This window comes from Cygnus olor, chromosome 1 (assembly GCF_009769625.2).
Source record: "Cygnus olor isolate bCygOlo1 chromosome 1, bCygOlo1.pri.v2, whole genome shotgun sequence".
Taxonomy (NCBI): domain Eukaryota; kingdom Metazoa; phylum Chordata; class Aves; order Anseriformes; family Anatidae; genus Cygnus; species Cygnus olor.
Window position 1 is genome coordinate 197,977,160 of NC_049169.1, and position 27,246 is coordinate 198,004,405.

General features: G+C 45.9%; 1 protein-coding gene across 2 annotated transcripts; it reads right to left on the reverse strand.

The window, feature by feature from the left end:
* Nucleotides 1-285: 285 nt before the first annotated feature.
* PANX1 (pannexin 1) lies at nt 286-25,320 on the reverse strand. 2 transcript variants are annotated; one of them, XM_040544233.1, is made up of 6 exons: nt 25,273-25,320; nt 25,018-25,234; nt 14,639-14,778; nt 3,150-3,373; nt 1,797-2,467; nt 286-638 (listed from the first exon to the last, which is right to left on the reverse strand). In XM_040544233.1, the coding sequence occupies exons 2-6, from the start codon at nt 25,196-25,198 to the stop codon at nt 553-555; spliced, it is 1,302 nt and encodes a 433-aa protein (XP_040400167.1). In that variant the 5' UTR covers nt 25,199-25,234; nt 25,273-25,320; the 3' UTR covers nt 286-552. The 2 variants fall into 2 exon arrangements, with proteins under 2 accessions (XP_040400167.1, XP_040400168.1); XM_040544234.1 differs by lacking the exons at nt 25,018-25,234; nt 25,273-25,320 and adding an exon at nt 15,400-15,660.
* Nucleotides 25,321-27,246: the final 1,926 nt, after the last annotated feature.

The following is a 27,246-nucleotide window of genomic DNA, read 5'->3' on the forward strand; positions in this document are numbered from 1 at the left end:
TTATCAGTGCCCAGCCACACCTGGTACACGGATTAGCCGGACTCAGAAAAACAAACAAACCACACACACACAAAAAAACCAACAATCTTTCATAGGACAGAAAGCCCCCCAAATGCCTCACTTTCACCCCAGAACCATGATGACTGTGCCCAGTGGAGCAACATGTCAGAATGTAATGTGTCCAACCCTTTTTGATATTTATGGGAGTATATTTCCCACCCCTGTACATAATAGTGCTCTTTCCTGATGTCAGCTTCACCAGCATTCAATGCATTTCACTTGTTACTCATAACAGCGTTTCTTTTGTTCTTGTTGTTTCTTTTTTTTTCTTCTTTTTTTTTTTCTTTTTTTTAAATAATGAAAGTCTACAGCATGTTTTTTCATGATGCCTGTTGTTCAACAAATAGTCTGTAAACCATTTTGTCCTCTGAGGAGTTGCCAGGCTCCCTGGACAGTTGCACTCGAAGAGCAGCACCTTGTGTTCAGCGCGGCGAAGGCGGAGGAGAAGCCCTCTTGCAGCACAAAACTCCTGCCTGCTGTGGCTGGAAGGCATCAGCATGAAGAATCAATAAGTCTTTGGCGAAGTTTTTTATCTTCTCTCGGGCTCATGTGACCACTTGCTTCATGGTCTGTCAAAACTAAGCAGAAAGCAAACCTTTAAAAGCGAAAAGCCATCAAACCATCAGCTTCTCTCTGTAACACATTTTAACAGAGATTCAAGCATGAGTTCGTTCTGCTCTAAAGACAAGCGAGCCCAAAACCTTTGAAGTGTTTTTGTGAAATGAAAATAGTCTCAGAAGTTCTGTTTTCACGTAAAAAATGAGTCAGATTCTCCATTAGCTTTTTCAGCTTGTTAAGCAGACACCTCCACCTAGGGCTCCTAATCCTCCTAGCAGAACTGACCCACCTGTATTTTCAAAAAGGACACATTTAAAAGGAAAACTATTGTCTGTCAGGAGTACTCCAAACTGCTCTTCTAGAGCTGGCTGCCAGAAGTGTCTCTTCTACAGTATAAAATCATTCTCAATGTTCGTTCTTACTTCCCCTGCTTCATAAATTCACTTCTCCTCCAAGCCTCAGCCTACCAGAAGTGCTTGACCAAAGCACAGTAGTAGTTACCTTCTGAATGATGATGCTTCTTTTTTTCTATTAAGCACGGGACATGGTTAATTGAAGAGGAAGATTTCACGTCTTCCTGCTCTTTAACTTGCCCTCAGCATTGGTGTTCACCTACTAAGGTCAGCTGCTAAATGTTTTAAAGCATCTCCACTTCTACAAGTGTTGGACTTTGTGAAGTCCATTTGGGACTATTCAGAGAACAGGTACACTAATCCAGATCCTGACTCAGACCATTTTGGCGAAAATCACTTTGCAAACTATCTTCCTTTCTCTCTGCTTAAGAAGGAACGAGAGCACATTCACTGGCCCCAGTTCCACTTCCCCTTTTTTTATCACTTTCTGTTCCTCCACCAGCAGCGTTTCTGAATATCAGACTTATTTTTATGTTAATCTAAGCTTTTGCTATCCCAAGTGCATCACGCAGGCATGTAAATAAAATTACAGCAGTTATATTGCAGACAACGTAGCAAGGTCTAAGCAGGTCAATTTCTTTATAGAATACATTAAAACATTTTTGGTAGGAATACACACCCAGATGCAACCCGATTAATTATTACTTTTTAAATTATTAATGGATTCCTTAAACCACCAGATTTGGATGTGTTTTTTTTTTTGTTTTGTTTTTATTTTGTTTTGTTTTTCTTGTTCTTTTTTAAAGAAAGTGCAGGCCGCCTTACCTTGTAGCTCTGTTGCATCTTTTTCCAGCTCTTCTACAGGTGTTTCTTCAGGCTTCTCTGGCACAGCTGTCCCTGGCTTCCCATCTACAGTATCTGTCTTAATTGTACCAAGGTTTATCAAAAGTTGCATGACATCAAACTTCTCAGAAACTGCAATGTTCTCTAGCACTTTGAGGCATTTATACGATTTAAGTTCACTCACATTTTCCTCAAGAAAGAGGAGGTAAAGGCTTAAGTCATCTAAACACTTTGACTTCAGTTTCAGAACATCAAAAGTTGGCAGGATTTCATACACTTTGAGAATGCCTGAATTCCACCGGAAGGGAACAAACATTGCATACACCACCAGCGGCATCACCAGAAGATAGACTATCAGGTTAATATAGCTGAGTACCTTGAAGACACCAACAGCAATAAGCTTGCACTGAACCACTTCTGGAACAGTTGTGTCATTCTTTAAGATGCCTGTTTTGATGGTGCAGAGGAACTCATCGCTCAAAGAGGAGAGGCTAATGTAGTAGCCCAGATAGAGGCATGCAAGGAAAATAATTACTAGAGTGAGTAAACGGCAGAAAATGTATTTGATTATTAAGCATTTGGAATTCTTCTTTGTCCTCAGGTACTGCTCCACAATTGGGTATTTAAAGTGGCTTTCAGAAATTTCCCACAAACTAGAAGAGAGAGAAAAAAAAAATCACAGATCAGATGCTACCATCTTAAATTTCAGGTAAGCCTAATACTCTAAAACAGACACAAGACTGAGTTCTCTCTTACTGGGGTAAATCAACAGTAGTTCTATTATACTTAACAGAAAAAAAAAAGCTTTTTTGCCTTTGTTGTTCGGTTGTTGCTGTTTTTCTTTGGGGTTGGGGTGTTAGGTTTGATGTTGATGGTGGTTTTTTTGTTTGTGGGTTTTTGTTTGTTTGTTTTTTGTTTTAACCAGAAGCTCTGCAGACTCAGACTTAAAAGGGCAGGAGAAGACAAGTAACAGGCTCTGCCTCGCAGGGTGTGAGCAACTGCCAAGAACACTGAGAAGTGAGGATTGTAGCCCCTCTTGTTTTCTTATGCTCAGTGGGTAAAACTAATCAACAAGTACAGCAACCAATGAAACCAGGATGCCTCAGGTAATTAGTAACCCGAAAGGCTAATCAAATATGTTCTTTCACAAAAGAAACCTGTGAGTTCCAGCTCCAAGTGCCCACAGTAATGATTTCTGATGTCTTTAAAAAAAGAAATAAAAATGTGTGAGGTCACCATTCAAACCTTTGTTATAAATTTATTTGTTAATTCACGTGTCACATCAGTTCAGAGCTTAAGGAAAAGAGCAAAGAAAGCCAAGCCCCAGTATCTTACCTCTGTGTCAAGTTTTCATTAGCAGTTGGAATTAAGTCAGTGGGGTCTCTGGCGTCCCCGCTACGGACGCTGTTAGCAGCTTTGATTGCCCTGTTATAGGCTTTGTCAAGTTCTTCCATAATAAATTTCAGGTCTGAAGAAAGGTGAGGTGCTGCAGTGAAGCGCCAGAACAAACATGGTAGATACAGCAGGATAGCAACCAGCAGAAGGATGTATGGGAAGAACTGAAGGAAGAAAAATTTCACGTTAGGCTCCACTCACATATAAAATAAGTCGGTCTGCCACCACCTTTTCCTATAAGCCTATTAAATTCCCCATAAGCCTATTAAATTCCCTATAACTTTATGTAAATGCTTTTACTAAAACATATTTTTGCAGTTATCAGGGACATGCAGGGAAGCCAAATCTCTTTTCAGACAGCTCCAATAACCTCGCTACTGCTTAAAGCTTTGAAAAAAAAAAAAAACACCAAAAACCAACAAACTGAATTAAGTTACCACAGTCCTGATTACATTTTCACTGAGTATTGAGAACTGCACTGTCTGAAATGATTCTGAGGCACTAATCTAGGGAACCACAAATAGCAAAACCAACCAAAGAAGCTATCAGAGAGGCTGCTTGGAAGGAGAGGGCAGTGTCACATAACTCACCCTCCTAGATGTGCCACCACTGCTCATAGCAAGTAAAATGCTCCAAACACTGGTGGAAATCTCTCCTGTTGCCCATTAGTAACCAGGAGGTTAATGAATAGACTTTTTATAGCGCTGTATCTGCCCACAAGCAAAGATGGCTGTTCAGAGTGCATGGCATATAGACTGTAAAGGATATAACTATGGTTGTAAGGGTATTTAAATATTTTTAGACAACTCCTAAACGGAAACCAAGACGTAGCATCAGAATGGTCTGATGCTAGCAGAGCAGAGAAGTCAGCCCTCACATAGTCCCCATTGCTTAGGGAAAGGGCTGATGCAGCTATAAAACACAACAGCTTGAAGTCTTTCTTTCTCCTATTCGTCACCAAGTAGGAGTTTTTCCACCATGAGATTAAATCTCCAACTCCCTGCAGTTGCTGGAAAGAAGGTATTTTCTATCTACTGTGACATTATATTCAAGGTGTATATTCATACATAACATTACACTTACAGAGACATGATGCAAGATCTAGTTAGACAAGTCGTTAGTTAACATAATGTACTGTGCAATTTGACTAGCCTTTAATTCATTACATCCAACTTCTGATAGTTGCACTTAACTCTGAGAAGGGCAACGAAGCTGGTGAGGGGTCTGGAGAACAAGTCTTATGAGGAGCGGCTGAGGGAGCTGGGATTGTTCAGCCTGGAGAAGAGGAGGCTGAGGGGCGACCTTATCGCTCTCTGTAGGTACCTTAAAGGAGGCTGTAGCGAGGTGGGGGTTGGTCTATTCTCCCACGTGCCTGGTGACAGGACGAGGGGGAATGGGCTAAAGTTGCTCCAGGGGAGGTTTAGATTGGATATTAGGAAGAACTTCTTTACTGAAAGGGTTGTTAGGCATTGGAATGGGCTGCCCAGGGAAGTGGCTCAGTCACCATCCCTGGAGGTCTTTAAAAGATGTTTAGATGTAGAGCTTAGTGATATGGTTTAGTGGAGGGCTTGTTAGTGTTAGGCCATAGGTTGGACTCGGTGATCTTGGAGGGCTCTTCCAACCTAGATGATTCTGTGATTCTGTGACTTTTAAGCTATTTGTGGTAAACAAATTTGAATCAGATTTAAGTTATCTTAAATGTTATTGCTGCACACGTGCACATTCATTGAAAAAGCTAATGGAGAATTTTAGAAGAAACCTGGGTTGAGATCATTAATCACCAAGTGGGACAGCTCCACTTACATCAATGGATTTGCAGATACTTAACAGGATGAGAACCTGGACCTAATATTATCTTGTGTTTGCAGGAGAGATTAAAGTTTTGTATGCACAAAATAAACAATCTGATGTTACTGAGCACATTATCCAGAAAAGCTGCTTCTAATATTCACCATTAAAGCAAAATCCTATGTAATTCTTAATACTAGGAATGTATATAATGTATTAGCACCCAAATAAAAACTAACTTCTTAAAGGAACTGCATTCAGCAACTGGAGACTAATATGAACTGGCTTTCAGGATATGCATGTTCTCTGCATAGCAGTCACATTGGAAATTGGTGACACACAGTAAGACAAAGCAATGAAAAGCATTAAATAACCACAGAAAATAGAGAATGCTGCATTTAAAAGCTAGGTTTCCATTGCAACCCTTAACAATTCATAATTTAACTCCTCCTGTTCAGTAGCAACGCACTTGACCCTTGGCCAAAATTGCTACTTCAGTCTCTAGGTAAGCCCTCAAGAAAGAAAGCTTAAAAAAAGGTTCACATTTACTCTGAAAGAGAATGGGATAATAATGGGCTAACCCTGTACCAGGCTTGTTTCAAGAACCTTGTTAAGTTAACGAAGCAGAGCTGACTGTAATTATACTGTACATCCCACTAGAGGTAGCTCTTCTTCACCAGCAAGGAACAAATGCTAACCCCATGCTGCTGCATTTTGGCTGTGGTCTGTCCCTGGTCCACTGCAGGGGACTGATCTCCCAGGCCTGACAGATCTAGAGGGGTTCCTTCTGATCTCCTGGCACTGCTGGGGACTGGTAATTTACCCAGTACCCCCTCCAAGTCCATACTATCATCTTCTGCACCACTAAACCATGCTCACAGAGTTATCTATAGTCACCATCAGGAATTTCTTCCCTCCAGGGCCCCTACCTGCACCAGCAACCAGAACAGCCCTGATGTTGGGTGCTGCTAATTTTTTGGAGCTGCTAAATGATTTTGAGCAAACTGAGCAAGCTCATTCTCTTGAAGTCATGTCCTTAGTGGCAGCTCTCAGCTCTACTTGCTGCACCCTTGATGTGAGCCTTCCCCCACCTACACCAGCCTGTCGAAACTGCCCTCTCTGCCTTCTCTTTTCCCTCTTTCTACACAGCAAATAACTTCAGATCATCTGCTTTTCTCCAGGTCTATCATTTACAATTCAGGTGTAATACTCTGATACTTCCAATGTGTCCAACTCAAAACCAACAGCTCAAGAACCTGCCCTTACTCATCACTGTGGACACTGCCATCAGGTCACTCAGGTCAAAGTCCCAATGCCTGAGGCTGCCCATACCTTTAGGGTCTCATAGCCAGGTTCTTCAAATCCTCAGAAATCTGTATTGTCCAGAAATAACCTCCCCTACCTACAAACCCACTTAAACCTATGTACACTCCTCAGCCCAGATTGCTGCAAAACCTTTTCCATAGGCCTCGACAAATGTCAGCTTGTAGAAGATTGCAAAGACCATTTGACTTCACTCACTTCTCTGTCATACACCTCTTAACACCCTTCCGCTGGTGCCAGGCAGGGAAAGAAACAGCATACCTAATTTAGTAAGGAGCCACCAATGCATCTTACATCAGTTTATACTATTTGGCTTCACCATTCATTCACTTGAAATCTTACAGGTGTCAGAGGACTTATGAATTCTCTTTCTGATCCCCAGAACTGGAAAAAAAACATGAGCAGTATCTGATTACTCCTTCAGATCTCTTCACCCAGAGGCCTACAAGAGGCACGGCAAGAGACAAGATGGTTGATATGCTGAAGTCACAGCCCAAAAGCTCCATTGTCCCAGTCCCCATGTCTTCCTTCATATCTAGAAAGAGACTCTGGTGGCAGATTCTGCACTTGTGTGGCAGTGGCATCAGCCCCGCTGCTCTGCCCCAGACCTCCTCCAGTCCCAACCATCACCCCTACCTTGCTCCAGCCTTCTTCCCCTTCACCTCCTCCTCTCCCTGACTCCTTTATCACTGCCTCTTCACCCAGAAACATCAGACTATTGGGGCAAAGGCATGTTTGCCATGAACTTCCCCTCATGAGGTTCTTATAACCCCCCAAAGCTGCAGCTTATGGAAGCATGAGAAGACACTATGCAGCTCTTCTCTGAATGGTCTCAAAGCCAGAGCAGCAGCACAACCATTGTTAGTCCAGCTCTTTTGGTTCGGAAACAAAGCCTGTGTTTGTCAGCCCTTCCACAGCACTTGATGCTAGACTCCATCCTTCTCAAAATCTGTCTTTTTTAAAAAAGGAATGATGTGTGTTCTATTTGTTAACAGCAGGCTTAGATAACCAGCCAATTGTTCTGAATCATTAAAATTTTGGGTCCTGAACTAGCAGGCAGAAGTGAAAATGCAAAGTCATCTGGCACGAGTCCTAGGTTTTAGAACAACAGACTTGAATTATCCAGCTCATCTGACCACATTTTACAGTCACGCACAAAGACTTCTCATTTACAAAATGGATTCTGTGCCACTCGCACATGGATAAGCATGTGCAATATGCTTCTCGTTTTTTCATGTTTTACGTAGTTACTTCTAAGGCACTGAATGCAAAAGGAGGAACTCTCCAGTCTTGAAGAGTTTGTAGTATTTAGATGAAATGGGAAGTATCACTCACCTCAAGAGCTATAAAATCAAATATATGCCAGGGAAAGTTACTGTCCTAAAAGTAGAACTTATCAAGTTCCTTTCCAATGGCAAGTTCACAATGTCTGGTTTAAGGCAGCATATGACATTGCATAACTGAAGACAGGTCCTCTAAAAGCAGATTAGAAAAGATACATTAGAATAGATAAAATATCCTGTGGTACAAGATGCTCTTTTCTGAACTTCATCAGTGAGACTGCATTAAGGGCTGTAACACCACACTTCCACCTGGATGCCCTGAACTTTCATTTCCACCCAGCTGCAAGGAGAAAATAAAAGGACAGGCAAATGCCCAACAAGTTTGGCACTCAAATCCTCCTGAAAGCCAAGAGCACCCCATACGTGAGCAGGGTGTACAGGAGCATTAGGATGTAGACCCATCTCAGCTGAGCACGTGGTTTTCAGTCTTGTGTTGTGCACTCATAAAAGCAGCCATGAAGGTTATCTTTAAAGCAAATTATCTATACACATCAAAATGCTTACATTTCATAGATATGTGCTGTTTTCTCATATCACTGACCATAAATAGGTAGAGCAGTTTTAAATCAGTACTATCTACTATGAATGGAAAGGAAAAACAACCCTTGTGCACGGAGTAGAAACTCTAGAAATCTCCTGCTTAACCCACTGAACTCTCTTGAAGCCATGACCATTTATTCAAGTGCCTGCATTGACTCCTCTCATGAAAATTATCTGCGCAAACTGAAAGCACATTTTCCAAAACAACTATCTTACTAGGATTTGTTAACAACTGTGTTCAGATAAATATTCAGAATGACACGGACCATCCTCACTACATTTCGGTCCCCAATGCACATGCATAGCCTACAGTGATAAATGAACATATGGTGTTAACCTTACAAATATTAAAATGAATTCCCAATATTCCCATGGCATGATTTTTATCACCTTTTATTGGAAGGCCAGGGAAATAAGCTGCCAAATTTATGCCTCCACAAAAAGGTATCCATCTGAATCACTGGAGGCTAACACACAGCAACATGCTACTGGTCACACTAAATAGCAGTGATTAGCCAAGTGCAGTATAGATAAACTGCCGTGGGCTTTGGGGAGAGCCTGACATCTAACACACACAATCACAGCTATTTACAGGAGAGAAAACAGAATCATCCCCAAGCTGCAAAGAAGCTGGAAAGCAGGAGATCCCAGGCTGTCTCTTGCCCTAAAAAGCATCCTTCTGAGTTTCTAGAGGTTGACCTGCCTTCTTGAAGACATCTGTTTCAGTCATTTTAAATTAATTATTTAGAAATCAGCTAGTTCTGCAATCAAAATATATGTATGGCTGAAGAAGAAGTGTTTGAGCAATCTATTTGCACATGCAGAAAAGACATTTCTACCAAGGAATTGTCTTTTAAAGATACATTAGCACCACACTCTCCTGAAAATGAAGGAAAATCAGACTAAAACCTGAAATAGTCTATTATATAACATCCCTAGCTTCAACTCCACTAAGATCCAGTAAACACACAAAATAAGTTGAAAGGGCTTTTTAATAACTATTTCATATGCTCAAATATGGTTTTGTCATTAAAAGAAAATACAGCTGTTAATGGTGGAGTGGCCCAGAAAGTATTCGATAGGACCTGACCTACAGAAAGCCTGCTGAGATCTGGGTAAAGACAGCTGGCAGAAGGCAAGGACCACTTTAGTGACATTAAGAAAACAACTGCTTTCTAATTTCACTGCATCTTCAGTCTTTATTTATTCTTTATCTATTTATTCACTATTAAAATGACTGCAAATATTCAGATTTCTACCATACTTAATAGTGGTAAAACACTACATTTAAATACAATAATGTACAGCTGTTAAACTGCACTGGTGTAGAGCACAGTCTTGAGAAAATTCATTGGCATACAGTAATACTAAAAGAAGCACTGGAGTGTTTTTACTGACTTGGGATCAGAATAGTTCTCATGAAATAATAAAATCATGATGAGGTGCCAGCTTCTTCAGTTCCTAATTCCTCTGTGCCAACAGGCAGAGCCAAAGCAAAGGAACATGCCCCAAACTGGCTGATGGCAACAAACATTTCCAGAAGAAATATTATTAAGCTCCCTCCAAACAATCCTGTTCCTTTTTGAGTCAATGGGAGATGTTTCACTGGCTTTCAGGGCAGAACAAGAGCTGTAAATGAGTCATAATTCTAAAGGTTGCCACGTGGTTGAGAGGTTATCCTACCTCAGATCTGAAAGTGAATCTCAAACCCTGACTGCACTCTTTTATCCCTCCTGTTACCTGCTTTCTGCTATGATACAGATTAAGAACTGTACTTTTCCAGCTTCAACTAGTAAGACTAATGTGACTAAACTAGTGATAATACCACACACTCAAAGAATGGTTTAGAAATACATCTGCATTCAGGTTTTCTTGCACTGGCAGCCTTTAATCCCTCTGGGTGGGGCTTTATAGGTGAAAGAAGAGGAGTCCTCGGCTGATTGAGAAGCTGCATAAACACTGAGTAACAAGAACCTGGTAACAACTGTGATTATAATCATACCCACAACAGACTGAAAAACACTCCTCTTTTTTTTGTGTGTGTGTGTGTATTTGCAGACAATAACTCAGAAAGCAATCTACAGGTCCACAGTAAATCTCAGTTTCATTACAAAAAGTTATTTTGAAAAAGATAAGTTTCAGTTCACACATACAATGACTTCAGACACATTTTTTGTACAAAATGCCTTAAGATTTTTTGGACAAGATTTTGGACAAAATGCCTCCTACAGCACTCACCCTGCCCTTTTGCAGAGATCTGAGCGAGATGACTGATTTTTCCCTCCCGTGCCACATGTGAAGACCTCTTCTTTCTGCTCTCAGTCATGCACATAGCAGCGTGCAGATGAACCGTTTACCTTCATTTCACACTGGTACCAATCCCTTTCTTCTGAAGAACCTACTCTCTTTACCTCAGCTTTACTAACTTCCATCTTCCTCCTTGATTCTCTCTGATTAACAGCACACTAGAAATAGAGCAATTCAAAAAAACTTACAAGATCATAGACAACTACATCCCAGCAATCTAGGTTTAGGGGCTAGGGAGAGGTCATCACTCAATGTCCAACTGTCCCCCAGCTTGCTTGGTTGCCATCATGTCTGGTGGCTATCAAGAGCCAGTTAGATGATGTTCACTGTTCTCCTGTGTGTGTTTCTGTAAATTTCTCTGGGCACTCTGGATTAAAAAGGCTTCACAGTACAATCTTCTCCTCCACTAGATCAGCTACTCACTATGGCCAAAAGCTTATTTCCATTTCAGCTCAAAATCAAGCTAAGTTTTTTCAGAATAGGCCATCAGGTGGAGCGCTCATCTTCAGAGACAAGAAACAAACTATCTGCAAAGAAGGAGCAAGTACATGGCTCCTCCATCAGTCTCTCTTTACCACTCATCTTTAGAAACCAGTATCTCTGTTCTGATATTTAGATACATGCAGAAAACCTCTTGGGGGAGTTAAGCCTGAAGGGAAAACCCTTGAAGAAAGTAGAGACAACAGAAGAGCAAAGCCTGACCAAGGTCAGTTCCATCAATGACAGTGCTGAAGATGAGTCTTGCCAGAGGACTCAACCATAAAGGCATTTCGTCAGCTTTCTTGCTGATGTAGAGGAAATCTTAGTGTTAAGCTTAGATTATAAGCAGGGCACACCCCACTGTCTCACTTCCACATATCCATCTGCAGATCAATTGTTTCTTGAGCTGTGCATTTCAGTACACTATCCATTCAGTGCAAAGAGTTATTTCAGATCATTGGAAAGTTCAAAAGTCTTGTTCTTCGAGGAGCAGCAGGGTCCAGGGAGGTAGTGGGCACCCTATAGGGATGTGCAAACCAGCAGGCAGCCCAGAGAGCTGCAGCCCATTGCTCCTCTCCACTCCAAAACAAGCTTTCCAACCAATAAATTCAAGCCCTGGGAGAGATCTCCTGGGGCAGAACTGGCACCAAGTAAACAGGCCTGAGCTTTGGGGATTGCCCAAAATGGAAACATGCATTTACTGATGGAAAAAAAAAAATCCCAGAGCAAACATGTCTCCAAAATAGGAGGGAAATGGGAAGGTTTCAGTTTTTCTACAATACAACCTGCTTTTGATAATCCTTCAGTGCAGCCAGACACCTAGAACAAAAGCAGGGCAAGTTGCTGCAAGTTGGCTTCTCCGCCAATAGACAAAAAGCACCATGGTCCTACTTCCATCCTACACCACCAAACCCTTGACAGCACTTCTGACTGAGCACAGAGAGCATGCCATAACAAAATCCATTCACTTCAATGAGGAACTGGGGCCTACAAACTCAAGCCCCCAAAACCATAATATAACACCTCCTCAAGTATCTCTTATGGAGTCTTCCAGCAAGCCAAAAGAGCAAGATACTAAGTGAGTCAGTATTGAAAAGAACCTGAGGTGCCTTGCAAATAAATGTACTGCTGCTCAGAATGCAGGAAAAAAGCCTCAAGTGTTGTTTTAAGAAAAATTGGGCCAATGATCCCTGCTGTCCCTGCATGAGCATCCCTGCCCTTGCACTGCGGAGTGACATTGCTCTCCTCTGAGCTCAGGCAGGCTCCCTTTCCTCAGTAACATCACCTTGCTCCCACAAAGGCTCTGCTCTGCACATTTTAAAAACAACTTAGCCAAAATCTATCCAAAATCTGCAGAGCAATGAGCTTTTACCTGCCCTGCAGCACAGGGAGACAGCCAAAGCCCTATGCTCCTGCAGAAGAGACCAGCCCACGCTGTACGCCAACCAGTGGATGCAGCCAGCTGCTGACCCTGGATTCACCAAAATCAACAACCAAATGCCTCCAGATGCCACAGCAGGAATCAGAGGGCTGTGTTAATGCCTGAACACTGCTCCTTGCCCAGAAACTTATTGATGAATGACAAGTGGATGGATATTAACTAATACTGTGTCCTGTGAGGGGAAGCTGAGGAGCCTTAGGGTGCCCTGTCTGAAGAGGAGGCCTCACTGTGCGCTGAGGCTACATGAGGAGGGAAGCTCCTCAGGAACACAAGGGAATGGCACAGATCTGCACCAGAGGAGGGTCAGCCTGGCCATGAGGGAAAATTTCTGTACTGTGAGGATGGTCAGATGCTGGGACAGGCTTCCTAGTGAGGTGGTTGGTACCCTGTGCCCGTCAGTGCTCTAGAGGCATTCGGATAATAACCTCAATAACATGCTTTATCTTTTAGTTAGCCCTGAAGTGGTCAGGCGGTTGGACTAGATGACATTTATAGGTCCCTTCCACCTGAACTATTCCATTCCATTCCATTCCACTGGCCTCCAAACAGCATGTGCAGCTTCCAGTGCCTGGCTCAGTGGAAGGGCTGGTGGCCAAGCATGGATTTAGGAGGTTAGGACTAGGCACCCTGGCTCAGTTACAACCTCTGACTCAGCTGTTCAGACACACTGCTCGCAGCCAGTCTGCAGGGTTTTGCAAGGAAACATCACATACCATCAAGCTACCGCAGAGGATGGGCCTTGCATCAATTCCTGAGACAGCACTAGTCAGCAAATTAACGTGGGCTGTGTCATAAAAGTATAACACTAAAGCTTATTACCCATGGCTGGCAAACTAAGAGAATTACAGTTGCACATGCCAGCTATCAGCTGTGTCATAAACTCAATGAATAGAAATCAGATAACACAAGAACGTGTTTCCTCAGCAGGAGGGAGCAACACATCCAGCTTGCAGGTGGAGGTTCCACCTGCTCAAGCTGACTGCATTGTGAGATGTCCCAGCAGCTTCAGCTGGCCTCTGCTGAAGTGATCGGAGGCACTAATTGAGCCATGATGAGTTCAGGCCAGAAACCAACAATGCTGGCTTTAGTATTGATGAAATGGAAGACCGTTGGGTTAAGGTTATGAGTGGAGCTCACTGGAGGAGGCAGTAGTAAACCCTCACAGTCAGTGATCTGGGTCAGCAAATGAACCAGAGAGCCCTGAATAGTCTGTTCGAGGAGATCCAACCAGCTGACCGGATCATAAAAGCTGAGGTACAGGATATGCCAGAAGAACCCAGAAATACAGGTGCTGCAGGTCCTGGACCCGAGCTCCTTCTAACACCAGGCCCTCCCCTGCTCCCTGTCACCAGTGGGGTTATTTGCTGGAGCACAGAGCTGTAGCTTGGATCTGGGAGCAGCACAGCTTCCAGCAGTGCCGCTCCCGAGGTAATAAAAGGGCAGCACGTAGCAAACCCCCACACCTGCAGAGCTCCAGCAGCATTTCTGACTTCAGCATCAGCACTGCCCAAGCAAGGGAGTGAGCTCCAGGCATGGCATTAAGTCAGTCTGTAACTCCTGCCAAAGCTCAGCTAGCCCCTTTGAGCCAGCTCATGGATCTCAGTACCTACTGCACTTTTTAGCCACAAAATAGGCCCTTGTTGTGCCTTCAGTATGATGCTGCTTTACCTGCAGTGAAAGACAACTCAGTGGGAACCACCTCAGGAAACTCAGAAGGCAGGGGTTAAATGTATTGGTACCCTTGATGTACTTCATCTCTCCCCAAATCCATATCTGCCCTGAGCCCAACTCTCTCCAACTGGCCAAGTATAACACAATAAAAATATGAAATGTTTTTACTATCCTGCTTTCCTAAATTAAGGTTTTGATACAAGCATTAAGTCAGCTGCTGTGTGTCTTGTGTCCTGGTTTTAAAGTGCCCCGTTTAAGGCACATTGGGACACAGCTCCAGGGCAACACATCAACATTACTCTTGAATCAGATAAGTGGTGACATTTGTTACTCTAGCACAACAGATCCTTTATTTAAAAGCAGAAAATGGCTCCTCCAGCACTATCCCCTTTGGAAACAAGGGAAAGAAAACATTCTCTCTAAAAACAGAGAGAAGTCAAAGCCAGGGATTCTACCAGAGAACAGGAATGAGAAACTTAAGGCAAAGGCAGGCTTCTACATGGAGCCAATTTTTCCACGAGGAGCCCTGTACGTACTTTATGAAGCCAGAGCGGTATGTTCTCCAGGTTGCCCTGGGATGGCTGCTTTTGCTGCACAGCTGCCCAGCAGTAGGAGTCCACGTAGGCAGCCTGGCGCCAGGAGAAGGAGCTGGGCGCGAAGCAGCTTATCTGGGCACCTGGAAAACAAAGCAGAAGTGATCACGCACTCAGGAGATTAAAAAAAGACAAGTTTAGAAAGAACAGCTCACACCTGTAATTTTGCTGTGTGCCAAGCTACTAAACTAAGTGATGGAAGGAAACACAGCAGCTCTGTGAATCCCTGAATTCCCACAGAACTGCTCCCACAACTCCCTCAAGGACTCTCTGATGTTTCCTAAAGGTTGAGATAGCAACTAGAAGCACCCATCTTTAGGCCTTTCATATTTTTTGGAACCTCCAAGACCTCTCTTCCCTCCACTTGCCTCAGGCTGGCCAAAGGGGAGCCAACAGACGTAAAGTGTGACCAGATAAGGCTGGTTTCCCAAGGAAATAACCACCACGATGTACTATCATGCCACTGTATTTCCCAGTTGCTCAGCCCAGGTCTATTGAAACAAGACCTCAAACACCATTCCCCCAGCCCTGGAGCCCTTGCCATAACACAAGAGTAGGTGCGTCTCAGGCCACTGGTTCTGCCTCTGAGACCACAAACACGTTTTGAGGGGTTCTGGTTACCCCTATGAAAACAGGGACTCCCTGCTGTAACTCCTAGCAGGACCAAGACCATGACCAGACACACCACAGTCATCTCCACTTACTCCCAGTGCTTCTCCAGCTGCTCCAGAGCTTCAGATTGAAGATCAAGGCACTAATTGTCAGCAACAGCAGCTGTTTAGCCAGCCTCAGCCTTAGGGTCAAATTGTGCTCTAACCAGCTACAGGCACCAGTTAAGTCTTCCTGCAACATATCTCAAGGTGCAAGAGTGGTTACTTGACGTGAAGCATCAGTGGCTCCTTAGATGAGAGCTGGTAAAACAGGCTGAGGGGGTTTGTTTTTCTTTCCGAAGCTTTGACAGCGAAAGCAAAAAGTAGTTTCCAGCCAGCATTCCTAGAAGCTGAAACAGGATAGCTGTTTCACCAACTGATTACACGAAAAGTGGAGGCAGCTCTTCCATGAGCAGCCCTCTTCCAAGAACAGCCTCCTTCTTCGTTCCTTAACATATTCATCAAAGTCAGTGCTAGAGGGCAATCCTGTGTGTTTGATAGGAATAGGTTTTTGTATAAGATTATGTCATTCGTTGTGTCTTTTTGCTGCTTAGCTTTTAGAGAATAAAACTGCTTTTGTAACAGATGACTGCACTAGCCTTGTAACTTGTACCGCCTTTTTACAATGCAGCGTAGTGAACAAGCATTATAAATAAAAGCTTTGCTTTATGAATCACTGTTACGATTATTTCTGAGGCTGTAGTATCATAATGGCATGGTTTGACCTGTCACAAGCCTCCTTTATGGAAAACAAGTTGCTGTTTATCAGACCAGAGCTCACGTGATTTAACAAACTTGGCACGGCACAACCACTTGCACTCTCTCACAGCTTTGGGAGTTTCTGCTTTCCAGAAAATTCCTATTATCCGTGGAAGCTCAAGAAATATTCTGCAGGAAAAAAAAATTTAAATAAAAGAATGCAATTGGAGTGTCTCTGTTCTCTGCTGCATGGGGATCATTTTTGCTCTGTTCTCCTTCACAAACCTCCTCCTTCTGCTGGCTGTGCCCTGGGTGAAGCAGCATGCAAGTGGCCCTTTCAAAGGGTGAGCAAAGGGTTCAGCAAGAAGCTCTGTCTTATCCATGTCTGCCTATCTGCAAAAAGAACAACAACGTGTTTGTTCTCGTGAATGGGTGGGAAACCACTGAAAGTGATGGAGTCTTTAAATCAGTGATGAGCAAGGCAGCCAGCCTCCTTCTCCAGAGAAGTGCAAGCACAGTGTCCCACCAGGACAGCTGCAGCAATCCCAGGGCTGCAGCAGAGCAGCGAGCCTGGCTCCTCAGATCCCCAGCATTTCAGCAGGGACTTTGGAAACCTTTGTAACTTTCAGTCGGGAGCCCAGCAGAGAAGAGACAAACATCAGCAGGAGCTGGGGACTCTCCGGTTATTGCCCTGGTTTTTAATTAACTTACTGCAGTCCTGGCTGTAAATAATTGTTAATATAAATTACAACCTTGTGCTAACCGCAGTATGCCAAGACTTAAACAGAGAGGGAATTTTTGTGCATAATTTCCACCGAATGCAGCTGAAAATGATCACAATTTCCACCTTTTTTTTTTTTTCCTTTCCTTCTCCCCTCCAAAGGAGTAACAGCAATGAATCTACACAATTTATGTTTGGACATTCTGGAGGAAATGAAAATCTGTAGTTTGAACTGGAGGAGAAATTGGGCAAAGGGCTAAATGCCTTTCATCAGAACCACTGCGCACACACACACACACTTTATAGAAGGCAAACAGTCCCCGGCTATCAAAGGGACAGCCTCCTGACTTGGTCACACGAAGCCACTCCTGCCCCTTTGCTCCCACAAGTAATAGAAAAGCAGCAGCCAAGCCTGTAACACTGACAGGGAGGTGCAAGAAGGATGAGGAATTATACACGGCTGCCTTCATTAAGCAGATACCACAACACAGTCCTTGGCCAAGTTATCATTACAGAGGTTTTTTTTAATCATTTCCTGGTGCTGATTCAACCCCGGGGAGGGAGTTATGGGGATTTGACTTAGACTTTTGCCAAGAAAGGAGCATTAAAAACAAAAGTGGCTGCCCTAAGGAGAGACCACGCATGAGTGCTGCAGAAAATCAAGGCAGTGATAGCAGCAGATGAGCACCTGCGTGTGATAAAACGTCACTTTTGCAGCTAGAGCTGGTGCTGGCAGCAGGAATTGCAGAGGGCAGGCTTGTGTCACCGCCACCACAGAGCAGCCAGGCGAGCTGCCACCCTGCCTGGCCTCCCCGCGGCTTCACGCCTGGTTTGGCAACAACCCCCAGGTGTCTCCTTCGTGCCTGAGGCAGAAGGAGCCCTATCTCCTGCTGCTGCTTGCTCTGCAGCTCATATCCAGTGCTGGAAAACCCAGCATGGGACAGGCCACAGGCGGAGGCCCTGTCCTGGTGACATCTTTCTGAGCTTTGCCTGCGTCCTGCAAGCTCATTTGGGACTAATTGGTCATCAGGTGGCTGAGAGAGGATGTCTCCATCCCAGCTGGGATTCCTCAGGGCTCAGCAAGCCCACGCTGGCTCCTTTGGCCCAACTGGAGTTGGAAATATTGCTATTGATGCCAAACGAGCAGGATTTAAGTCAATTCTGCCGCTCCCAACCTGCTGCCCTTGTAGGTGCTTTCCAAAACAGCAGCCTACCTACAAAAAGACACTTCCAGCCTCCCAAGGAAAATCCCAGGTCAGAAGGAGAGTCCCACTTCTGTATGTGACTGCCTCACTGGTGGGCAAAGTGACACCTGCAGAGGGCCAGCACCCCAGGCCGCGCACCCATCCCTTGCCAGGAGGGGATGTCCAGCAAGCAGGACTGGTTCCCTCCCCAGTGGCTCAGCACCTCCCTTCCTACTTTGGCATCTAATTAAGAAACTAAACTAACAGAGAGTGCTTCCAAGAATCAATGTTAATCATAGGCTGAGCCATTTTTCCTAAACCAAGATCAGGTGGTTTGTAGGTAACAGGATTAAACCTTCAGTAAACAATTACTTGCTTTCTACTACGCTGCAATCACTGCGAAAAGATTTGCATAGGCTTAGATGAAAACCTGGCTATTAATTACTATACAATGTTGCACTAGGCAAAATGAACCAGCTATGATATGCAAATATCTGTTTTTATCTTGGAAGAATTAGCTACTTTAGCAGCCACTAAAGAAAACCCCACAAACAAGAAAATCAAGCAACATGTACACAACATACAGAATGCCAGGCACCACCCAATGCACATTCTTTACATTGACATTTTAAAAAAAATTAATTATAATTAAAATAAAATGTTCCAATGCATGCCAAAGAAGAGACCGTATGTGTGGGTGTGTACACATGCATCAGGAGCAGACAGGAAGGAATGGTTTTATTATGTTTATAGACGCTTCTTATGGACCAAAGTGGCAGGTTGGGTGAAGGAGAGTAATCACCGTGTTTATGAAGGAATTATAGAGAGATACATGGGTGCACAGGAAAAAAAAAACTGTTCTGTTCACCAAGGTTTACTCTGACAGCAGAACATAAAGCCCAGGTGATGCAATATTTAAGTAGAGTGGGTCAGAGGAGCCAGCAAGGATCTGTCCCTCTCCTTGGGGCTGCCAGCTATTCCTCAGAGAAGTCTCAAAATCATGCAGTGGGAAAAGAGCAAGGTATTTATCAGGAATGCCTTCAGAGTGACAGAATTTTCTTTAATCATGGGAAAAAGAACTTGTACATGAAATTCCCAGCAGTGAGATATAAAGAAATATAAAAAATGTCCCTTCACCTGAAGAAGGAGCAACATCTCAGAACAGTGGCTAAGGACCTTTGGCTCCCCTGCCCACATTGCTGTTACCCCAAACCTTTGGCAATGCCAGAGGGCTTTTAAAATGCATTCTGGCCCCCAAAGCAGCTTTCTGTCATTTCTGTAGGAAATTAAAAGCTGGCTCTGTAGAATTAAAGCAGAAAAAAATTCTCCTCACCAGCAGATGAAGATGTTCACCCAAAGACAATTTAGACTTGATGTTGAAGCAAAGGGTGTTAGAGGTTTGCCCCAGCTCTCTGGGCAGGCCTGTCCCTGATGGGTTTATCTTCTCCTCTTCGCTGAAGGCTCTTTACATGGCAAAGAGCAGCACGGCATAAGCTGCCATGGAAAAAACATAATCAGCAAATAGCTGCCACATCCACGGTGACATTAGCGTGTCCTAAAATTTCTCTGCACTGGTGGTTTCCAGTCCCTGGCCCCCAGCCTGCCCCCAAAGAGGTCTTTGAGGGGAACCAGGGGGCAAAACCAAGAGCAGAGCCTGCAGCAGGGAGCTGAAGGTTGCTCTTCTGGGTCGGCACCACTAACACAAGATGCTTCGGAGTTCACAGTTCGGAGGGGGCTGAGAAGCGCTGCTCTGGACAGATGCTGGTTGACTCGGTCCCCTCATTACCACTCCCAGTTTCAGCAACAAAGTGCAAGATGAGCAGAGCTCAGCCTCCTCCGGCAGCACTTGGATATGCTCTCCAAGCTCCCAGCCAGCAGCTGCCATAGTGACAGTCTTTGGCCTAATTACACCCAACTCTCACGGAAGTCACAAGATAGGATTATTTCCCAAAAGCCGTCCCGGCAACTTGTGATCATGAAGGCAGATGCACATCAGCAGCAAGGGTCAGCAAGGGGGTAGCAGCAGAGGCAAGGAGCCTAATCCAAAAGTTAAGACTTCTTCTTGCTATATTTGTTATGATTTACTCTCAATTTTTTTTTCATTTTTTTCCCTTCCTATCCATTTGATTCTCACAGCTGCTTGAGAAACACAATTTTTATAGAGATGTGGGCCCAGCAGGAAGCAAGAAGAGGGATGCTGAGCTAATTGCTGCAGATGTGCAACGCTGCCCCAGCAGCACCCACAGAAGCTGCTGAGATGCAGCACACAGACTCCCTATCAAGACCATCTATTACATCCCCTCTATTTTCTGCTGTCCAAGGCACCCCAAAGCCTACAGACAGCCATCTGGGGGAGATGAGAACTAAAACAATTTGGGGGGAAAAAAAAAGAAAAAGAAAAAAAACACCCTCTCCCAGAAACGAAGTGGAATTTCAGCAGGGCAAAGACGGTTTGTCACCAGATGGAAAGTCCCAAATGGTCAGTGGGGAGATTAACCCCATGGCATGCACAGCATAGCACAGGGCTCCTCACCTTCGAGCACCCTCCAGCACAGCAAGGTGGGGACAACCTGAGAGCAACGGGGGGCAGCGAGACTCGTTCAGTGCAGCAAATCTTCATCTTGACAGATCCGTGCTGCTGCTGTGGGTCGGTCTGCGGACAGGCACTTCCCAACCCAGCACCCTGCCACAACTGGTAGTGCTTCCCAGACCTTCACACTGATTACGCCCAAGTTTCTTGGGTCTCTTTACATAGCACATGATGGTTTCTGGATCCTGGGAAGCTTTCCAAGGGCTTTTGTTAGATCATAGAATAAACACAGATGCTAAAATGAGAGGAGTAAGTCATGCTAGCAATGTATCAGCCACACGCAACCGATGCCCAGACCAAATATACAGCAGAGATACTGGGTGTCCACCCTGAGCCCATCTTCTCCTGCCCCCAGCCATCTCCTTCCATCCTTGTCTCCCTTCCCTGACAGCAGCTCCTGTGTGGAGCCACAGCTGAGCTACACACCCTGCTTGCTGCTGTCACACAGAGGGTTAAACGGGACAGTCTGGGGACAGCAGCTGCTGGGCTTAAGCACACATGCACAATTCCCAATTCCCTTCCTATGGAAAAGGATGTAAGTATTTGACGCTGAGTGGACAGCTCTTACATCTGCTTTTCCTTAGCTGCGACCCACGCCAGCCATCGACATTTTTCCCAGAACGACTTTGGTGGAGAAACAAGCCTCTGCCAAAACTAGCAGCTTGTTTCGATTTCCTCCCTGTCCAACCTGGTTAGGGTTTCACTTGTTGTTCTGGAATATATTCTGGATGTGCTGCCTCCCTCCCTGTGGCTCTTCAAAGCCCTCTGCACCCTGAGACACAGCGACAGTCACAGTAGGTGTGCTGGCCGTGGGAAAGAGGGGTTTGAAGACTTCTCCCTCCCCTTCTCCACACAACGACCAAGCTGTCCCAGCCGTAAGATGAGGCACTGAAAGACTTCAACCACCCATGTATGGCCAGGGGAGTTTCTGCTTCCACCCTGCAATCCCCTGCTCCCTGCAGAGAGAGGCAAAGTTGCACACCGGGACGCAGGATTTCAGCGCCGTGCAAACAAAGACGAGTATTCTGTGACCATAACAAGCGGTGCTTCCCTAATAAATATTTGTGTCTTCAGCTAAGTTGTTTACAGTAAGGAAGCAGATCTCAACACCCTGTTTAAAAACTGGAATCTCAACCATTGCTCAGAGCTACTCTTATTAAACGCATAGTCAGAGAAAAATGGCATGGATAAACTTACAGATTCTCTGGCTCATACATTGCTGAGGGTGCCCCCATATTTTTTTTTATCTTTTTTTTTTTTTTTTTCTAGAGGGATGAGTGATTTATCTGTACTTCTAGGGTTTCTGTTACTGCAGTACCTGCCAACCTGTTGTGTATCTGCCCAAAGAGCTGCCAAATAATCTAAGGAAACAACGTAAGGCAGCAATGTAAGTAACGTAAGCACACACAGCACTGTTCAAATGCTCACAATCCTAGTGCTATTTCCACGTTCCCCGTATAAAATAGTATCAGACAGACACAGAGATGGCATGTGCAGGATCTCCAGCCTTCTTTGCCACGTGCTGAGCAGCAAAGCTTCGCAGAGCAGACAGGGCCCAGCTCAGCCACAAGGAAGCAACACCAGAACAGGCTTAAAATCATCACAAACCTGCAGCTGATCAGGGTTGTCTGAAATATAACTAAGAATAAACTCACGTCAGTTCTCTTTCTCCCCGGAAGGATGCCGGCATGCAGATCTGACACCACGTGCCTCCTAACCCCGGGGAGATCCTGCAGGGCTCGCTCCTCCCCGCCTGAGCACCGCGGCTGTGTTTTTCATGCCTCTGGCGCAGAAATCCTCCGCGATATGCAATTTGAATCTGTGAATCACTTGTTATCTGAAACTTCTATCAAAACCCAAAGGTACTTGACGGCTTCAGAAGACACCTGTGGCCTTTGTAAATGTCTTAATCACTTTGCACAATCAACAGCAACCACAGGTGGGATGAAAATTGCAGTTACCGGACACTGTGCTGCAATGAGGCACCAGAAGGGAAGGGGAAGTTGACGGCTAGAGCTGCCATGCTAGTTTAGGTGAGAAAAACACAACTATCCCAACAGAAATAGGATCTGAGCACTCGTTTCTGGAAAGTGCGTGCGATTTTTGAACCCAGAGGCAGGGATATTTCCACACAGTGACTCACATGCTCCTTTCACAACCACTTCTGATTTTGGGTCGCTCTTCCTGACACCTAAAACACACCCTACCATTTTCGCTGGGTTTAGCAGCCCTGAGCTTTTTCAAAGCACGGTTATTTCAGGAAGTGTTTGAGACAAACACCTGCTCTCCATTTCATCACAGGCTGAAGAGCAGTGCTCACAGAAGACCCAAGCCCCTCTGCATCCTTCAAAAATCCTTAATGGGAACATCTCAGTGAGCTGCACCCTGCCTGCTATGCTGTAAGCACTGTGAAGGCCACAAGCACTAGCTGTCTAGGGGCAGCACGGCTGCCGTACTATCACTTTCTGTATGGAAACCACGTGGTGGAGCTTCAGTGACACCGGAGGCCTGCCACCACACAAGTGATCTATTTCTTCTTCAAACAGAAGAGCTGGGTTTTAAACCACAGGTTTTCTTCTGACTGGTTCTCAAGATTACAAGGAAAAATAAAGCACGTGGCATATCCCTGGCATGCAGGATGGAGTGCGCACTTTATTCTTGCTCTGTGAATCTGCTGTAGTTGCAGATTCAATCTGAATCATTTTAATAATGAAAGGTGTTATATACCAAGCACTGGGGAGCAAATGTTTGGTTAGTGAACAGGAGAATGTCACTCATTCAAAAGAAAGGAAAGCTTTACCAAACTCTGCAACTCAACCATCACATGTTGGGGCTTTACTTAAAAAAGGAAAATGAAAGAAATTACTTCTGCAGGGCTCATTAGAGAGACCTTGATACGTAGCCACTGTTTCAGACTGAGATGAATCCAGAGCTTTTAGAGGAAAAGCAGAAGCAAGAACTGCCAGGTCCACATCCGAGCTAGTTTGTGCACCTGCACAGCCCCCTAATACAACAGTCTTCTTTTTCATTCTTTCATGATTAAAAAAAAACAAAAAAAAAACACATAGCTTTTTTAGATCTAAAACTAAAAGGAGGTTAGATTACAGAAATATGTCTGATACTTCTGTATCCTTTCAGTCCCTGATTGACCAGAGCATCCATGGGACATGGATCTGGTCTTGGCAATCCCAGCCTGGCTGTCCTCGACTCTTCTGCCTGGTTATTGCAGGTCGCAGGGTTCTGGGTCAAAACCACATCTACTGAAACAGGTGTGCAATTAGATGTGGACACAATGGCCTGGGGCATCTTATCTGGTAATCCCTCTGATATCTGATTAATGCTATTCATGATGTTTTTCCCCAGATTCACCACTAACTCACAATCCCATACCAGCTTCCAGTCTCTTGTCACTGGCTTTACTCAGAGCTATACACCATGTATCTTGGGTGTACCGTGCTGAACACCGACAGGCAGCTGCATGCAGTAAATCAAAGTATTCCTGAAAGCGTGGAAGAGGTGTGTTCACCTCTGTCTCTAAACGGACAGCGCTGCTTATTCACCTTTGAAATCTTCTTTCACAGAGTGCCATTTAAATGATGAGGAATTGTTATGTGCAGTGGGTTTTATAAGCAAGCACCCAAGTTACAAACCTTCGTCATTTGGGCTTGGAAATCTCCTCGGTCATTTCTGAGACTGGGAAAAGGGCTGGCTATCAGGCTGCAGCACAAGCCCTTGGGGATGGGGAGGTGCAAAATCCTGGAGAAATCTGGCCCTTCTCACCAACAGCACAGCTTCATCCACTGACCCACAACAGGAGCAGGACCGGGGCAGTTGCAGAAGTGTAGCGTAGCGGGGGGAAGCTCACAGCACACCCCACCACTGCGCACCCCAATTCTTCCAGGGTTCAAACCCAAGCGGTGGGTTTTCAGTCCTGCCAAGTGGTCTGAGGGGCCTGATCCCTGCCTCTTCTCCCTGCCAGGTGCCGGGCAGGCAGCGAGGTCTCCTTCCGAGCCCGGGGCATGGCAGCGCAGCACATGGGCTGCCTTCGAGGCCCAGCTCGGGTGGTCTCCCCTGCCCACGGCTGAGCAGCACCCAGAAACAAAGCGGGCAGCGGGACCCTCCTGAATTCACCCCCACGGGATGAAGGTGCCAGGGGTCTGGCTCGGGGGTCCGGGGCGCTCCCAGGGAGGAGGAGGAGGGCAGAGGAAGGCCAGCCTGATGCTTGCTCCATGGCGGCGCTCCCAGGGATGCTTCTCTCCCCTTCCTCACCCCCCACACTGCCCAAACCCTCCTTCTGCCCCAAGCCCCGAGTGGAAACCCCCCGGGGGGTGGCAGCTGAACCCCACAAAGCGCTGCCCCCCCCCCCCCCAAATCCCCCTTTTCAACCCTTCTCTGCCCAGCCCCAGCCCCGCCCCGCCGAAGCCTTTGTCTGCCGGGGCAGGGGGGACGAGGGGGGGCTTGGGGGGGGGGCCGGTTACCGATGGAGATCTCCTGCGCGAAGGCGAGGGAGATGAGGAGCAGCGGCAGCCCCACGGCGATGCAGGTGACGATCTTGTCCAGCGCCAGCTCCAGCCGCAGCCCCTTGTAGCGCGTCTCGGGCGGCTCCTTCAGCAAAAAGTCCGAGAAGACGTACTCGGTGGCGATGTGCGCGATGGCCATGGTGGGCACGGCTCGGCTCGGCTCGGCTCGGCTCGGCTCGGCTCGGCTCGGCACGGCACGGCACGGCACGGCACGGCACGGCACGGTTTTGCACGGCTCAGCTCCGCCCGGCCCGGCCCGGCTCGGCTCGGCTCCGCCCGGCTCGGCTCGGCAGCGCCCCCGCAGCCCGGCTCGGCTCGGCACGGCACGGCTCGGCACGGCTCGGCACGACACCGCCCCCGCCGGGCTGCTGGATGCTCCGGGCCGAGCCGTGCCGAGCCGGGCATCGCCACCTCCAAGGGCGGCGCAAGGCTGGAGGGGTTGGTCCGGAGAGGTCGTGGGGTGCCCTGCTCTGGAGGTATCCCAAACCCGCCTGGGTGCCATCCTGTGCGATGTGCTCTAGGGGATCCTGCCCGTCAGGGGGCTGGACTGGGAGATCCCCAGAGGTCCCTTCCAACCTCGGCCGTTCTGGGATTTCTGCTCTTCCAGTACGTGCCCATCACCTCTCGTCCTCTCGTCCTCACCGCTGCGAGGAGCCTGCCCCATCCTCACCCCCCTCAGGTATTTATGCTCCCTGATAACCCCCCCACACCTCCCCGAGCCTTCTCCAGCTCTCTCAGCCTCTCCTGCCCCTGGAGGTGCCCCAAGTCCCCAGCCAACCCAGCACCATGAGCATTTCCCCCAGCCAAAGTGTTTCATCTCCACCGCCACATCTCAAGTCGTTTTTTGCAGGAGTCATCTTTAACAACCCCTAACTGGCTTTGCCCCCTCCTTTATATTATTATTTTTTAATCTTTATTTTATTTTAGTCTCTGTAAGCTCTGAGCATCCTCAGCCCAGGAGTTAGAGAGGGGACCATCGGTCCCCTAAAGAGCCACCTCCTCTGCTCTGCACGTGGCTCTGCCATAGCCCATGCTGCTCCAGCCCAAAGGCACAAACTGTTCCCTTCTCAACTCTCTCCTTATAAAACCGCTGTGCTATCTGCTTTCAATTGTCCTTTCTATTTTTCCAAGCCCCGATCCAAGGAAATCATTCCTCAGATGGAAACTGTTCTGCAACTCTGATTTCCTTTCTTCTGCTTTCTGGGCTGTTCTTGAGCTACGGCATCCTTTCCTCAGACTCACACCACATTCAAGATGCAGGTGCCCCAGACATTTGTATCATGGCACCATGGTGTTTCCAGGTTTGCTCTGTTCTTAATTCCTAATGATTGCTGATACTCAGTTGCCTATGCATATAACGATGTATATAGGGCTAGGACTGCTTTTTCCACAAGTAACTGCCATTAACTGACCAGTGCAGTTTATATCACTCAGCAGCACAAGGTGCTTTTGTAGCTTTTTACACTCAGTATCATTTTTCTTGCCACATACACTTACAATTGTCACTAAACTCAGTCACCCTTTTTCACATCACTTACAGAAAGCAGTGAATAGCGGGGGTCCTTCCAGCACCCCACGAGTGACTTCCACCATGAAATGTGGCCCCTTATTTCCTTTTTCAACCAGTTATTTAGCCTCCTTCCTCTTATCTCAGAGTGATTTCATTTCTTTAAGGAATTTTTACTATGGACTTTCTCAAATGTCTTATGGAGGTGTAAGCAGGCTACATTCATGCAGGTGTCTTGTGTACACTTGGAGGCTTTCAAAAACCTCATTAAAGGAAAATTGCCTTTTAAAAAATAAAAAATAAAATAATAATTTTAAAAAAGATTCATTCTGCCATGGTCTGTTTTTTTTCCTTCAGCCTCTTTTTTCCTCATCTCCTAGCTTTCCACTGGGAAGTTTTTCAAGGCTGGGACTGCGTTTGTCACCTGCCAAGCTCTTGGTGCTGGGACAGTTCCAACAATTTTGGACTACACAATCCAGACTTTCCATCCTCGAGGGCCTGTGGCCCTGGATACATTGTCCTGGTGACTTGTTCCTTTTGTCATCTTGTCATTTGGTTGCTTTGCTTGCATTCCCTGTGGTGCTTCTATCCAGCACAGATGCCATCCTTCACTGCAGGTGCTTTCCACAACTCCACGATGTGGGGCACAGCTGGACCCAAGCTGCCTGCTCCAGGCAGGC